This window comes from Scylla paramamosain, unplaced genomic scaffold (genome assembly GCF_035594125.1).
Source record: "Scylla paramamosain isolate STU-SP2022 unplaced genomic scaffold, ASM3559412v1 Contig36, whole genome shotgun sequence".
Classification (NCBI taxonomy): Eukaryota; Metazoa; Arthropoda; class Malacostraca; order Decapoda; family Portunidae; genus Scylla; species Scylla paramamosain.
Window position 1 is genome coordinate 597,685 of NW_026973701.1, and position 16,471 is coordinate 614,155.

Genomic DNA, 16,471 nt, shown 5'->3' on the forward strand with positions numbered 1-16,471 from the left:
TGAAGTTTCTTGGAGAGGATGGATGCCCTTGAAGTTTCTTGTGAGTTCTGAGTGGGGTTTGAACCCCGGCGTCCCTCACTCAAAACTCCAAAGTCCATCACTCTACCCACTGGGACACGAGGGCCCATAATAGTAGGTGTAAAGTTGGGTATTTCCCCGTATTGTTTTCACGTCACTAAATATCACTGTAGCTTAATGATACTTTTTGTGTAGATGCGTACTGTCGTGAAACGTGTTCATGAGGAGTTACAACCAGATTTATGAGGCAAAGTCCACCCTTGCTTTCATGGCTCTCTTGTGTTGCGCAAGAGAACCAAATGTTGTGGTGCGCGGACTCCTTGTCTTTTGGCTTTTGTTACCTGGACATCACAGTACATACATGTGTACTTAGTGAAGTATAAACATTCTCTCTCTCTCTCTCTCTCTCTCTCTCTCTCTCTCTCTCTCTCTCTCTCTCTCTCTCTCTCTCTCTCTCTCTCTCTCATACAATTATGTGCATAATTGTAAAAACCGTAACTTGCTCAGTAGGATGAAAGAAAGGAAAGAAAAACGTTGAAGAAAAATATGCATATATCATGTGTGAAAGAAAAAAACTTGATCATGAAAAAAAATAAAGAAAAAAATAATAAGAACACAAATTTTAAAAAAATGAAAAACGTAACTTAGAGTTTAAGAAAAAAAAGAAAAAAGAAAAAATCAAAGAAAAAGTAAAATATGTGCTGTAATAATATTATCGATGTTTGTGTGGAAAGCGTAACTTGATCAAGAGGATAAAAAATAATAGGAAAAAAGGAGTAGGTAGTAAAATTATGTAAGGAAAACAAAAACCTGAAAATTACAAAAAAAGAAAAGAATTAAGTAAAAAAAAATAAAAGATATGCAGTAAAATGAAGGATGCCTGTGTGAAAAAGAAAGACAGCGTGAAGAAGAGGATGAATTGTGTGTTTTTCTGCAAGAATCTGAGCCTTGCTCGTCACGCAGGAAGAACATTTTCTCTGAAATAAATGAAAAAAAAAAACCACGAAAAAAAGAAAATAATGTATTAAAATTTTACATGTGTGTGTGAAAAACGTTCCACAAAAAGAATTAAAACAGGAAAAGAAAAACCAACAAAATATAAACCAAAATAATGGATGCATTTGTGAAAAAATAAAGGAAATAAATATGCAATGTGGATGTTTGTGTGAACAGCGGGATTTGTCCCACAGGGAAAAACAAAGAAAAGAAAATGTGAAAAATGTGAAAAATATATCTTTCAAGAGAATGCAAAAATAAAAACGTGAAAATGTGAATAAAAGTAAAAAATAAAGAAAAAAAAAACAAGATATTGTAATACAATTATGTATATGTGTGAAAACCGTAACGTAAAAAAAAATAAAACAGAGAAAAAAGGAAATAAAAAAAATAGTAAGATTATGTATATCAATGGGAAAAACGTAACTTGAAAAGGACAAAAAAGAAAAAGGAAAAAAAAATGTAGTAAAATTATTGAAGCATGTGTGAAAAAGTTAATTTGATGAAGAGGATAAATTAACTTTTTTTCCTATATAAACTTGAGCCTTGCTTTTCATGCGGCAAGGAAAACAAAGTAAAACAATGGACGTGTTTGTAAAAAATGCAAAGAAAAAGAAAAAAAATGTAACAATTATGGATGGATTCATCCAAGAGAATGAAATTACACGAAGGAAAACGAAAATACGAAGAAATGTCAAAAAGATATGTGAAGAAAATCATTAAATAAAAAAACGCTAAAAAGAATATATTTTCCTGAATATATGTATATAGTGTGTGTAAAAAAAAAGAAACGAAGAATAAAGAAAAAAAAATGAAATAAAAAACATCTCTCCCGGCTCTAACTTGGTGTACTCTTCAGGAATAACATAGCCAGTTCGAGTCAGGGGAATTGGAGGAGCTTGTTGAGCGTCCTGTCGTCACTGCCGCACGTAGCGGCTCGTAGTAGATGTGGACGGCACATGAGCCAGTGAATGTTCATCCACTTTTGACAAAACGTTAGCCACCAAAGCACGAGAAGATTCTTGAGTAGAAGTAGCATCAGCTTTCAGCTCGACCATGGCCTCCCTCGCCTTCACAGCCGCAGCAGTCGTGGAATGATTGTGCTCGTTCACAGTTTTCACGATAGTGAAGGTTTCATCCCCTACTGTTGTGTGAACACGAGCCTTGTATGCAGTAGCCTCACATCGCCAGTATTGCTTGGTTCCATCGGCGTTTTTCTTCTGTGCAGCGTAGATGAAGTTAAGATCGTCAACAAGCTTTTCCCTGCCACGGCTTGATAGGATTGTGTGCGGCATGTTGCTCTGACTGTGGTGGCCCACGTACTGAAAAGTGAAAATAGAAAACCGAACCAGTGAACGGTAGTCAAGCTAACAACCTGATGTATCAAATCATGATTCGAACAACACACTCACACAACATCACACACACACACATTGATGGTCGGATCTTGTCGTAGTAATGGAATTTCGTAACTAACGCGACAAAAATACAGCCAAGGGAACGAATCACCCTAGGGGACAAATAACCCTAGGGTTCCAATCCTCCAGGGATGAATACCCCGGGGATGAATCAACCGGGACATTTCACCCGGGGACGAATCACCCTAGAACCAGTAGTAGTAGTAGTAGTAGTAGTAGTAGTAGTGATGGTGGTGGTGATGGTAATATTGATAATAGTAGTAGCAGTAATAGTAGTAGTAGTAGTGATGGTGGTGGTGGTGGTGGTAGTAATATTGATAATAATAGTAGTGTAGTAGTAGTAATAGTAGTAGTAGTAGTAGTAGTAGTAGTAATGGTGGTGATGATGGTGTTAGTAATATCGGTAGTAGTAGTAGTAGTAGTAGTAGTAGTAGCAGTAATAGTAGTAGTAGTGGCAGCAGCAGCAGCATATGTTTGTTAATGGAATCGGCAGCGATAAGCTCATCTCCCCCATCCTAACAAAATAATACAACGGTAATCGGTAATAAATCATCAATGAAGTTTCACATTACAATAGCCTGTAACATGGAATCATAAATATTCCTCATATCACATCATTAAGTCGTTAATAATAACAAAAACTTACTATTGTAATATATAATTATATATAACAAAAATAAAACGAACATCCCCCGTAACATTTCATAAACCACAATACAAAAATAACAAGCCTGAGTGCCCAGTTCTCTTGCAGTGCTTTTATTTATTTATTTTTTTTTTCTGTAGTGTTATTAATCCCCAACCTATGTTCGTGCGCCCCTATGCACTGTTTTGTAACCAACCAACCTTTAATAAACTGTTAAACTGCGACTGATGTACAGGCACAGTACAAGGTTTTCGGTACAGGTCAGAGTACGTTTCAGAAAAGATGGGATTGCTATTTTTGCTATTCGAACTTTCTTAGGTTTCGAGACGTGAGCTCGAGGCGATGAAGGGTCGAGCCTGAGGGACTTCCCATTTTTCAGTGTGTGTGTCGTGGTGGCGAGGAGCGGTGGTGTAGCTTCCTTTGGCTGCTGCTCCTCCTGCTCCTCCTTTCTTTTCCCCCTTTAGTCTTTTTTAACGCTTGTCCTCGTGTCCCTCTTCCTCCTCGTTGCCTTTCCATCGTTATCGTTATCATCATCCTCGCCCTCTCCGCTGGCTTTGTGTTCCTCACCTTACATCTGCAGATGGGGCTCACCCTCCTCTTCCTTTTTCTGCTGATTCAACGCTTCTCGATTTTAGTTTTCTTTCTCCTCGTTCTCATCTTTTATCTTGTCCTCCACCACTCCTCTCCACACGAACAAGGACACACACACGCCACACTGTCACTGTCGATCCGGTGTCATTGCAACGTCTTGTTCAGGTGAGTTTCAAGCCTTGTATTAAACAGTGGAAGTTTGCTTATCTCGTTGCAAGCGTGTGTGTGTGTGTGTGTGTGTGTGTGTGTGTGTGTTAGTTTTCATGATGTTTATAGATAAGTTTGATAAGTTTTTGTTTCATATTTCCAAGTTGGATGTAGTTCTTAAACAGTTTTTATGTAGTTTTCATGATTTTTATGGGTAAGTTTTATTTTCATATTTCAAAGATACACGTATATCTATTTTATTTTTTTAAATGTTGGTAATGGTACTCAGACTCTTTACGTCCCTCCATCATCACCAGTTTACTTGTTTTCTCCCTCGCTTCTCCACTCGTTGGCATTTTCTCCTCCTCCCTCACTGTTTACTTGTTCTCTTCCTCCATCCTTCGCTCGTTCCTCGTTTTGCACCCTCCCACTCCTTTATGTACTTCTCTATCTTCCCTCTTGCCTCTTCTCAAGTTAATTTGTTCCTGCATCAGTAGTGAGATTTTAAAATATTTGGTAGTATTCCCAGTATCACGTGAACATTGATAATTTTTCCAATAGGTTTACAATTATTACCCTTCATCTTCTTTCCATCCTGCCCCCTGCCACCTTCCCTGCCTCCACCCGTGCCTCCTTCCTCAGACTCTACCCCCTGCTGGCCTCTGTTACTTCTTGCTGCTTTCCTCTCTCCTTCCTCCTCCTCCACTGTTCTTTCTTTGGCTGTCAGTTGGTTTCTTGCAGCATTCCACCGTTTTCCTTCTCCCTCCCTCCGCTCTAAACGTCAAGATGATAAATTTCATTCTCTTGTTCGTTTGCTGTCTCCTGTCTCTCTCTCTCTCCTTTCCTCCCTCCCTCTTCAGAGATTTATTTCCTTCACTGGTGGATGGAGAGTTGTGCATCGTGGAAGGAGGAGAGGCTGGGGAGGGGAGTAAGGGAATGTTAGATGGCTAAGTTAGATGTACTGGGCTTCATTATCGTTTCTTTTCATGGTAATTTGGTGGTATTAGCTGGTATTACTACTACTACTACTACTACTACTAATTATTATTATTATTATTATTATTATTATTATTATTATTATTATTATTATTACAGGATACAAGCTCTTCAAGGGTCATTCGGTCCCTCGTTTCCCCCTGATTCATGTGTTTCCTCCTTTACTCGTTAACTAGTTACTTCCTTTTCTCCACGCCTCCATCCCCATCCTCCTCTTCTACTTCCTTACTTTCTCTCCTCGTCCCTCCACCTCCTCGTCCCCCTCCTCGTTTCCCTCCCTCCCTCCCTTCCTCCTAGAATTGCCTCCCAACTATTTCGGAATTAATCGTAAATCGTCCTTCTGGTGATTCATGGTTTAAAATATTATAATTAACGTGATGCTTGTTAATGTTAAAAGTTCCTTGAATACTGGCAATGTACGCGACGTGCGTCTCGCTGATATGTTTTTCATCATCCTCTTCGCGCTTCCAACTTCTGCCCTGAATGTTTATCTTTCCCTTTCCCTCTTTTCTTTCTTTAACTAACCCTCTGTTATGATCCCCACCTTTGCGCCTTCCTTTTTTTTTTTTTCATCCGCCGCCACCTTCTCTGTCTGTCCGTCTGTCTGTCTGTGCCTCGCCCCTTTCTGTTTATCTTTATCTCTTGTCTGTCTTTCTTTCTCTGTCAGCGTCTGCCTCTCGTCGATTCCCTTTCAATTTTCTGTTATCGCTTACTCGTGCGTGTGATAAATTATACAGATCTTTGTAATTTCTTTTCGCTTCCAAAAGCTGCTAGTATATTTACTCCATTGCTGCCTCAGTGCAAGTTTTCAAGTCCTTGAAATAATTAGACAGTCAGTTATTTGTTATTGACGAGGATTACGGAACAACAACAATAACGAATGAACGCTTTTAGATGGTTGTGATACGTATACCACCTGTTTACCAAATATAATAATAGGAGCTTCAACTCTTGCGATCCTTATTCAAACATTTGGTATAGTTCTTGTTAACACAGAAAATTAAGCAATAGATTACACAAATTTCTTTGGTTTGTAACAGGAAACCGGAACAAGGAGACATGAAAGTTGGCAGTGCGTGTGGCTGTGGTGAGCGGCGGCGGCGGCGGCGACGACGACGACGACGACGACGTGTGGCGTGGCGAGCGGGTTTCTGCAGTATCCCTCTCCTTCCCGTTTTCTGTTCTTCCCCTTCCTCTTCCTCCGCCTAGTGTACTGCTACTCGCTCTTGTACGGTGACTTTTTTTTTTCTTCGTTGCAATATTTTGTCGTCTGTTTTCTCTTTTCTTTTCTTCTCGTGCTTTTTATTCACATTATTATTTCTTATTCTATTTTGTTTATTTTGTGTGTTTGTACGTGTGTATTTTCCTCTTCCACATTTTATTTGGATTTTCTTAATTTTTCTCGTATTTTTCTATTCTCCCTTGTATCACACACACACACACACACACACACACGCCGCGTAGTGTAGTGGTAGTTAGCACGCTCGGCTCACAACCAAGAAGGCCTGGGTTCGAATCCCGGGAGCGACGAGGCAAATGGCGAGCCTCTTAATGTGTAGTCCCTGTTCACCTAGCAGCAAGTAGGTACGGGATGTAACCCGAGGGGTTGTGACCTCGCTGTTTTATTATTAAATAGTTTGCATATTTATTTATCTACATATATTATTTGCATATTTATTTATCTACATATATTATTTTTATTTTATTATTATTATTATTATTTATTTTATTTTATTTATTTATTTATTTTGTGTGTGTGTGTGTCGGGGATGAGTTTTACAGCTCTCATCGCAAGTTGTATTAAAATTCAATAGCCACATTTGCTCGCTCGTGTATATATTGTTTAGTGTTATCAGCGGTTCTTAAGAAACAGGATTTTAAGAGATTATAAACTTTACGTGATATTAAGTTTTGTTTGGTTAACACTTGATGCGCTTCATCCTTCTCTCGCTCCTTGTTCGTGTTTCATTCTCTTTCCTCATGTAAACTGCTGTCCTCATTCGTTTGTTCCCTTCTTTTATGCACTTCAACCATCCAGCCACAATTTCTCGGTTGCCTCTGCACTTGTGTTGTTGTCTTGTTCATCTTGTATTCTAAGGCAATGGAACAGTCCGTTGATTTCTGTTGATATTTTTAAATTCTTGCACTATATACATTTTTCATAGATTTTCCTGGAAACCATGATTTTAAGACCAATTGGAAAGTGGGTGAGTGTTCGAAAGCACACACAAAAGTTCCTAATTTCACCGTAAGTCACTGGAGGCAAACTTTAGAGATTCAGTAAATCTTTGTTAATGTTGCTTTCTCCCCCTTTACAGATTGCCTGTTCATCTTTCCCTTCCTCAACGCTTTGTTATTCTCGTCTTCCGCTTTTATTCCTGCTTCACTTCTAGTTTCAAGAGACTCGGTTTGTGAGTCGTATGCTTGCGTGCGTTGCAGTGGTGAGAGGAAATGTGTGTGTGTGTGTGTGTGTGTGTGTGTGTGTGTTCTGGCTAGTGGACAGAAGACTTGTGTGTGGTGGGGTGGGGACAGTATTTAGTGAAGGAATGTGGTTGTATGTGTGTGTGTGTGTGTGTGTGTGTGTGTGTTAGGAGGGTGGGAAGGGTGGTGGGTGACGGGGAGCGCGTCGTTGCAGTCTTAACATTTTCTCTTGTTATCCACGTCCTCTTTGTCAGCCTCCACCTTTTCTTGTCCCTGAGTTTTCTGCTTCCTTTTCTGCATGAACTTACACATATCGTCGTCTCCTTTTACTTCTTCATCCTTTTGCTTTTCAGTCGTGATGGTCCTCGTCCAGCTCCTCGCCACCTCACCACACGCCACCACCTTCCCTGTTGATGCTGCGTCAACTTTATTGGTGAGCCTTGCGTCCCAAAGGGTTTTTTTTCCCCCTCTTTTTCTCCTGTATTCCTCACCGCTCGTTTAGGCTGTCGTCTTTCGCTTCCCCTTTCTCTTTCTTTTCACCACACTTTCACCACTCTCTCTCTCTCTCTCTCTCTCTCTCTCTCTCTCTCTCTCTCTCTCTCTCTCTCTCTCTCGTTTTGGAATAAATTATCTAAAAATATCGTGTTTATTTACGTGATTTTATTTTTTTCTCATGCTTTTCTTGTCCCCATTTCCTTTCTCTCAGCTTCCATTTATTTTTCTTGAATAAATTCTAAAGCGTTAAAGCAAGAGAGCAAGATACCGAGAGAACAATATCTGCGTGTAATGTTCACCACCACGGTCTTGGAGATCACGTGTTAGACCAAAGCGAGCTATATATGTATGCACCTCAGGAAAAGCGTAGAGTTCATGGCATCCTGATCAGTGAGTAAGCTTGGGATTTTTCTTAAACCACTCATCTCATCCTGTTTTCCATGTAGGAGGAGGTCAGGGAGAATATATCTGCTCCCTCTTCATGATCGCCTCTCTATATGTATGACTGAGATTTTTCACACACCTCACCTCGTTCTCTTGTTCAGGGAGATCAGTAACTGCTCGCTTATTAATTAATTTTCACTGCAACATACAACAATTCACAGCACTAGAAACAATGTATGAAATATCTGTGAGCGTGTACAAGAAACGAGGGGATTAAAGAGTATGTTCTGTAATTTCTACCCAGTATAATGTTTGGAGGCGGCTGTCAAACAAGAAGAGATGTCTCAGTGTGCCAAATAGCAGTGAAAAAGTTAAGAATCCTTGGCATCGGAGTGCAAAGCGAAAATTGGCTTGTCAGGCGATAGCTAGGGACGATACCTCACATACTACTTACTCATTCTTTTTCTTTTACTACTTCATCATTCCTTTCTCTTTTGTCTTGGTGGTCCTTGTCCTGCTCCTCGTCACTCGCCGCCACCTCTCCCCGTCAGCTTTATTTATTGGTGAGTTTCAAGACATGCATCCCAAATTTTCTCTCTCTCTCTCTCTCTCTCTCTCTCTCTCTCTCTCTCTCTCTCTCTCTCTCTCTCTCTCTCTCTCTCTCTCTCTCTCTCTCTCTCTCTCTCTCTCATTCATCGTTGCATGGACGTCTTCAGTTCCTTTTCCGCTCCAGCCATGTTCGTCCCGTTGTCTGTACTAACAAGTCAATGGTAAATAATGGCAAATCTAGTCGAGCTCCGTTCGCGTAGCCATGCGCGTGGAGGCATCCCCAACACTTCACTCTGCTTCTTTCCACTTTGACCAAGAACGGTCTGAAGTAATCCACTCCAGTTGACGAGAATGGTGCCAGCAGGGGGGTTACTCGGTCCTTAGGCAGGTGTGTTTGTCGGTGTAGTTGAGGAGTCCTGTTGTTGTGACAGTTTGGAGGAATCCAATAATTGTGACGTAACATGCTCCCATCCTGTTGTGTCAACTGTCAAGTTCTCATGCACTCTTGTAGAATGTTTTGTAATATGATCTCTCCGTATGTTTTTTGTTTTGTTTTTTTCGGAATCAGATTCTGATGAAACTTTTCTCTCACATTCTTTCTCTCCATTTTTTTTTCTCCATTTTCTTTCTCGATTTTCGTTTTTGCTGATTAACCTTTTAAAGGTTTGAAGCGAGAGAGCAGGAAACCGAGAGAACAATATTTAATTAAGAAAGGATAGTTAGTGTACATGCGTGCCTATGGGTGGTATAGTCCTGTAGCAGTCTGAAGGTCATCCTGTCATCCACATCCTCCTTTTTACTGTCCTCCTTTAGGGATTCTTGCTTCTTGCACGTAAACGTATTGTCTTCACTTACTTCCTCATTCTTTCTTCGTCTTGACGGTACCTGTCTTGCTCTCCGTCACACGCCGCCGCCTCGCCACCACGGCTGCTGTTGGTGCTGCCGGCAACTTCATTGGTGAGTTTCAAGGCAAAGCTTTCTCTTTTTCCCGTATTCTTCACCGCTCGTTTAGGCTGCCATCTTCCCCCCCCCCCCCCCCTCTCTCTCTCTCTCTCTCTCTCTCTCTCTCTCTCTCTCTCTCTCTCTCTCTCTCTCTCTCTCTCTCTCTCTCTCTCTCTCTCTCTCTCACTTTTCTTTTGAGTTACTGTAACTTTACAAAGATTTAAAAGCCTTCATATTTATGCATTTTATGATTGTGTAAATTTCTTGTACATTTTGTGTTCGGTTTCAGATTCCAACCAGACTCATGTTTTTTTCAACCTTTTTCTCCATTTTGCCTTCTCTTTTCACTCCAGGTTGTTTTAATTTTTAAGGCTTTGAAGAGAGAACAAGATGCTGATAGAATAATGTGTGTGTGTGTGTGTGTGTGTGTGTGTGTGTGTGTGTTTGACGAGTATTGTGTATTTGCTTATTGTTTTCTACTATTTTTGGTTTTCTCTTTTGACGTTCCATTTTTTTTTCAGTTACCTGTCGAACTTCATTGCAGTCCTCGCCGTTGCATTCCCACATGCGTCGCTGTCATGGCACCCTGGCACCCTACAGCCACAACTGCTGCTGCTGTCTTTTATCCTGTAACAGGTGATGTGTAGCAGTTCATTCGTTATTCCGCAAGCGATGTTTTTTTTTTGAAAAAATAATCGCAATTTTCCGAAAGAATGATAATTTTCAGCAAAACCGTGGACATTATATATAATCTTTCCCTATTCCTGTGCCGAGATTTATTATTCTCTCCCCTTGCAAGTCTACCACCCCCCATCTCCATCCTTGCCGTGGTATCTTTCAGTTAACTTTCACCTGTGTACTGTGTTTTACTTTTTTTTTTTTTTACCTTTTTCATTGACTTTTATTGCTGTCTTCTTTTTCTCTCCGTTTTTATTTTTTATTTTTTCGCTCCGATAATCATGTTAATTTCCTCACACACTACGGCTCTTTTCTAGCAGCTGTCATTTAGGATTAGGAATATCTACTGGATGGTGTTCTGTCCCTTGGTAGTAAGGAGTGGTGAGTATTATTAACCTACAGTTTTAGCCACAAATATTGCTGATCATTAGTTATATTATGGTGTGGTGTGGTAGTGATGTCAGGCTGCAGTGGTGAAATGTTTTCTTGATGTGGTGGTGGTTACACAAAGGTAGTGAGAGATAATGAATGGTACAGTGATACACACAAGGTACAGTCGGCTTCAAAATGAAACGCACTTTCTTTACCTCTATTTCCACCAATATTTGTAGCCTCTTACCATGTCAACTCCAAGTTTATTAGGAGGCGTAAATATGACTGGTTGGAAGTCTGAAGCTTCCTGTACATGCGGTAAAGGTAATAATGTGAATGACTTGTGATGATGAGGGGAGAAAGGTGGCGATAGATGAGGATGGTGGTGATATTATTCAGTGAGTGAAAAAAGGTTGACGCATGGTGCTGGAGGTGTGAGAGTGAGAGTGATGGAGGATCAGAGGTGATGTGATTGTCAATGATGGGTGCTGGAGTGATGGAGGTCACGGGAGGTTGGATAACGGCGTGATGATTAGTGATGGGAGTAATGGATATGACGTGTTGTGAGGGAATGATGATTAATGATGGGAAGTGATGTGTGCTGACAGCCTATTTTTCTTTAGGGCAATATGGGCTTCGGTTCCCTCCCATTGCTTCCTTGCAACCCTGTCTCCTTTCTCATTTACTGAGTTTCACATATTACCGTTACTGGTAATTTAAATTTTCTTTACTCTGAGTTGTGACCTTCGTTCTTTCACTCAATTCAGAGTATCGAATGATAATTTTTACGTAATGAAAAAAACAAATTTTCAAGATTCTTATCACTGCAATCTCTCTCTCTCTCTCTCTCTCTCTCTCTCTCTCTCTCTCTCTCTCTCTCTCTCTCTCTCTCTCTCTCGGTATTGTCGATTAAATAAGTCATTGGTAAGCGGCTGTGGTTCGTAAACACTGTTTGAGAGGACAGACTAGGTCCCAGGGGAGGAGAAGAGGGAGAGAGAAAAGAATGACGGTGTAAGTGCTCTGTACAGAGGATGGAAGGTGAAGCAGAGAATCGACAATACTGAGAGAGAGAGAGAGAGAGAGAGAGAGAGAGAGAGAGAGAGAGAGAGAGAGAGAGAGAGAGAGAGAGAACACGTTTCCTGCTTTTCGTTCTTCCTTTGTGTTCCCCGCCAGTCATTACTAGCATCACAGCAACACAACCGGCGGCGTGGTCGTGCTGCTTTTAAATTCCACCGAAAATGCACCGAGGAGACGCGGGAATGTAGGGAAATTGTTTATTTTTGTTAATATTCTCTCTCTCTCTCTCTCTCTCTCTCTCTCTCTCTCTCTCTCTCTCTCTCTCTCTCTCTCTCTCTCTCTCTCAGTATTGTCGATTCTCTGCTTCACCTTCCATCCTCTGTACAGAGCACTTACACCGTCATTCTTTTCTCTCTCCCTCTTCTCCTCCCCTGGGACCTAGTCTGTCCTCTCAAACGGTGTTTACGAACCACAGCCACTTGCTTACCAAAGACTTATTTAAAATCGATTTCTTTCCCCACCTCTTTCCCTATCATTGCTAGTTTTCTTAGCCTAACATGACTTGTTACCCAGCCAGGCGTGTGAGCGGTGTTGTGATCGTCGCCTAGAGGTGTCCATGTTCCGGGAGTCGCTGCCCTTCCAGTCCCCCTCCGCTGTCTGTCTGAGCAACCTGGGTGAAGAGCGGCGGACGCCGCGTTCCATGTTAATGTTTGCTGACCAGCCGTCCTCTCTTATTTTCTCGGTCCTAGCGAGGTGAAGGAGGGACGCTTGCTTCTGCGGCAAACAGAAGCAATCCACGAGGACGACAGGAAGGTGCGAACGTTTGAGGTGGATGAAAATAATTAATTAATTGCTCAATATGTTGCTGACCAGCAGTCTTCAACTTTCGCACCGTGTCGTCCTCGTGGGTTGCCATCTTAAACGTTTAACCTTCACCACTTTATCAGAAGCCGCCTCCTTTACTAACTAGTAGGGACTGGAGAGGCAAAGAGGACGGGGCTGATCAGCAAACGGATGGAGAAACCAAGAGTGTATATATGGATAAGTAGTATGGGTTTGTTAGTTCAGCTTGAAAACTTTGTAGTATGCAACGTAATATAGCAGGGTAATAGGCAGGGGGAACAGGTTAAGTTCAAGTTGCCTTTAATGTGAAAACCATAATATGAAGTGAGGTGGAGTTTTATTTGGTGCGTAATTTACAGTAGTAATTAATTATTCACAAAATTCTCCTCGCGAATTCTCAGTTATTCGCTGCTCTCTCGCTTCCCAGATGCCATCTCGTGTCTCCAACCCAACGGGGTGGTTGTAAGCACCGAGCAGAATCAGGGAGCCAAGACGCAAGTATGGGGATAGCCCGCGAATGCCCGGCGATGTCTTTAGTACGAAAACTCTGGGAGGGTGAAGAGGCACGTGGCATTCAGCGGGTGAGAACTCGCATGTTGCTGGAAGACAAGTAAGTGTTGCAACTATGGACATCTACCACCAGAGCGGTAGCCGGCCATTACGAATTACCCACACCATTTTGAGATGAAGAACCGGATCTGCCAAACAACAACAACGAGATGGCGCAGAAACGCTTGAAGGGACAGACGACGCCTCGCTAGGGATTCGGATTTCAGACGACGATATGCAGGAGAGAGAGAACACTTGCTGTTAAAGAGCGATGCCAGCGTCTGAACGTGAAGGACCACGAGGAGTAACCTGGTGCCTGCCTCACCATCCACTCATGAACCCAAACAAACCTGAGAAAGTGAAGGCTTTGTTTGCGCAGCGAAGTACAACAACGTTTCCCTCAAAGACTGAGTGATGCAGGTTCCTGACCTAAATAGCAAACTGGTGGGTGCCCTTCTGCGTTTCCGAAGTGAACGGATTGCCGCGATGGCTGATGTGAAGGCAATGTTTCTCATCAAGCTGGCGTGACCCCTCTTCACCGAGACTCCTTAAGAGATTCCTTTGGTGGAAAGATGGGAACCTAAGGAGGGTACGGCGCGCCTACCGAATGACGGGTATGTCTTTTCGGGTGTGTATGGAGTCCCTCCTGTGCTGCTTACGCATTGCAACGAACTTTGACCGACTGTGAGGAAGAATATGGCATAGCTAGTAGTTACTGAACATGGAGGGGCTTGTACGTAGACAACTTACTTCTTTCAGTACCCTCCACCGAAAAGGCATCCAGATTTACTCGCGATCTTTGGCTCACAAAGAGAGGATTTCTGCTAAGTGGGTTAGTAGTAACCATAAGGAGACATAGTACAGTACTGTGTCCTACAGAGAGAGACAGGAATAAGAATAGATCTGAGTAAGGACGCACTGGCTACAAAACGGGATCTGGAAAGGGATCAGTCAATCAACTAGCTGTGAGGGGAGTACTGAGGGTGAGCAGCTCCGTTCATGACCCTCTTGGACTGGTCAGTCCTGTAATGATTAAGGCGAAGGCGATGATCAATTAAGGCGAAGGCGAAGATCTTTCAGGACGAGTGCAGCCGATAAGGAAGGATGGATGACCCCCTCCTAAATCACCACAGGTCCTAGTTGGTTGGCTTGGCTGGAGGAGTTACCAGGACTGACGGTCTTTCAAGTTCCCCGATGCTACAGGCGGGAGGACATGGGAGATGTTTTATCACTTACCAACCGCATCATTTCAGATCAAACAGGCTGAGATGGTGATATTAAGAGTTGTTCAAACCACAACGTGCAAAGAGGAGATGAACATCCTAAAGTCAAAAGTCAAAGAAAAAAAACTACAGAGGAAACATTCGATCTGTCGAGTGGAACCCCTTCATGGGTGAGGGTGGATCCAGCCGTCCTCCATGTGGACGGCTGGACCACGCACCGTTGCCTGCTACAAGTCGGTATCCCATTTCCATGCTCATACGGAGAGAGATCATCATATCACAAAATTGATTCTACAAGAGTGCATGAGGACTTTACTTGACAGTTCACGCAGGATGGGAGCATGTTACGTCACACTTACTGGATTCCACACACACCACCTGCCTGAGGACCGAGAGTAACCCCCATGCTGGCACCATTCTCGTCAGCTGGAGTGGATTGCTTCAGACCGTTCTTGGTCAAAGTGGAAAGAAGCAGAGTGAGTGAGTGGGGATGCCTCCACGTGCATGACTACACACATAAGAACATAAGAAATAAGGGAAGCTGCAAGAAGTGACCAGGCTTACACGTGGCAGTCCCTGTATGAAATATACCTACCTATTTTCTATTTATTATCCCTATCCATCCATAAACCTGTCTAATCTTCTCTTAAAGCTCTCTAGTGTCCTAGCACTAACGTTGTTAAACTTGATTTACCGAGTCCGTTCCACTCATCTACCACTCTGAGAACCAAACCTAAACCTAAATTTTTCAAGCTTGAACCCATTATTTCTTGTTCTCTACCCTGGTTGCTGATCCTAACAATTTTGCTTATACCACTTAAAAAGACTTACTTTTTAATAAAAGTATCAGGTCCCCTCTTAAAATAACATCTTTCTAAAGAATGTAAATTTAACAGCTTCAATCTCGCCTCGTAAGGAATACTCCTCATCCCCTGTATCCTTTTAGTCATTCTCCTCTGTACTGATCTATATAAAATACATCTTTCTAGAGAATAAATTTAACACAGCTTCAATCTCGCCTCGTAAGGAATACTACTCATCCCCTGTATCCTTTTAGTCATTCTCCTCTGTACTGATCTATATATATCTAATAGAGACCTATATCACAGCGTAGTCTACATGAGGTCTGACCAGTGAGCGCCAAGTATAAAACTTTAATATCACTTCCGGCCTTCTACTTTTAACACTCCTAAAAATGAATCCTAGTACCCTATTTCACCTGTTTCTCAAGACGGAGTTCAGAGCTATATAACTCCTAAATCTTATCTAAATCTGCCTGCAAGGCGATGGCATCCGATTCTGACCTAATCTTACCTATCTGTGTCATCCGCAAATTTACTAACATCACTACTAATTCCACTATCCAAGTCATTGATGTATACTATATTAAAAACAACAATGGCCCTAATACTGATGATCCCTGTGGCACCCCACTCGGATTTAGAGCCGTTTATTACAAACAACTCTTTGTCGCCTGTCGCTTAGCCATGACCTTATCCAGCCTATCACCCTCCCATCTATCCCGTGTGCCCTAACCTCTCTCAGGAGCCTCTGATGGGGTACCTTGTCAAATGCTTTACTAAAGTCCAGATATAAGATGTCATAACCATCACCATTATCTGCTGCCTCCTACACTTTACTGTAAAAACTTGACAAGTTTGTCAGGTAACACTTCCCCCTTCGTGAAGCCATGCTGTGACTGATTTATCAAGTCATGTTTGTCTAAATGTTCCCTAATGTTCCTGGCTATTATTGACTCTAACATTTTACCTACAACTGAAGTTAAGGTTTTATCTCCTTCCTTAGAGATGGGTACTACATTAGCCTGCCTTCACATTACTGGTACCTCACCCGACTCAAGTGATTTCCTAAAGACAAACTAACGGCTCACTAATAAAGTAATCTCTTTTGCATTCCTTAAGTACTCTGGGATATATTTCATCAGGTCCTGGTGACTTGAACTTTTTTAGCCTATCTCCTGTTCCACTATCTCCTCAGTTATGGAAATATGTCAGCTTCTCATTCTCATCTGCTCTAAACACCTGTTCACTATCTGGCATATCCTGCATGTTTTCCTGCGTGAAGACAGTTAAAAAATAATCATTCAGAATCTTACTAATCTCCTCCCCAGAACTAACCAGCTCCCCATCTGCTGCCTTTAATGGACCTATAGTATCCTTATTCTT

At 41.9% G+C, this 16,471-nt stretch overlaps 1 protein-coding gene across 10 annotated transcripts; it reads left to right on the plus strand.

The window, feature by feature from the left end:
* The first annotated feature begins 2,959 nt into the window (after positions 1-2,959).
* Positions 2,960-14,901, plus strand: LOC135097918 (uncharacterized). 10 transcript variants are annotated; one of them, XM_064000043.1, is made up of 7 exons: positions 2,960-3,834; positions 5,853-6,392; positions 7,587-7,666; positions 10,148-10,239; positions 12,244-12,483; positions 12,618-12,701; positions 12,941-14,901. In XM_064000043.1, exons 3-5 carry the CDS (start codon positions 7,592-7,594, stop codon positions 12,425-12,427), a joined length of 351 nt encoding a protein of 116 aa, XP_063856113.1. In that variant the 5' UTR covers positions 2,960-3,834; positions 5,853-6,392; positions 7,587-7,591; the 3' UTR covers positions 12,428-12,483; positions 12,618-12,701; positions 12,941-14,901. The 10 variants fall into 10 exon arrangements, 1 of the variants encoding a protein (XP_063856113.1); XR_010266354.1 differs by lacking the exon at positions 5,853-6,392 and having other exon boundaries at positions 2,989-3,834; positions 12,248-12,483; XR_010266351.1 differs by lacking the exon at positions 5,853-6,392 and having other exon boundaries at positions 3,002-3,834; positions 10,125-10,239; positions 12,248-12,483.
* Positions 14,902-16,471: the final 1,570 nt, after the last annotated feature.

Bases quoted from the DNA above. Each gene is read 5' to 3' on its own strand.
- LOC135097918 (XM_064000043.1), top strand. From the start codon at position 7,592: ATGGTCCTCGTCCAGCTCCTCGCCACCTCACCACACGCCACCACCTTC. The intron at 7,667-10,147 runs GTGAGCCTTGCG...ACTTCATTGCAG, and splicing joins ATGCTGCGTCAACTTTATTG to TCCTCGCCGTTGCATTCCCA. The intron at 10,240-12,243 runs GTGATGTGTAGC...CTTGTTACCCAG, and splicing joins TGTCTTTTATCCTGTAACAG to CCAGGCGTGTGAGCGGTGTT.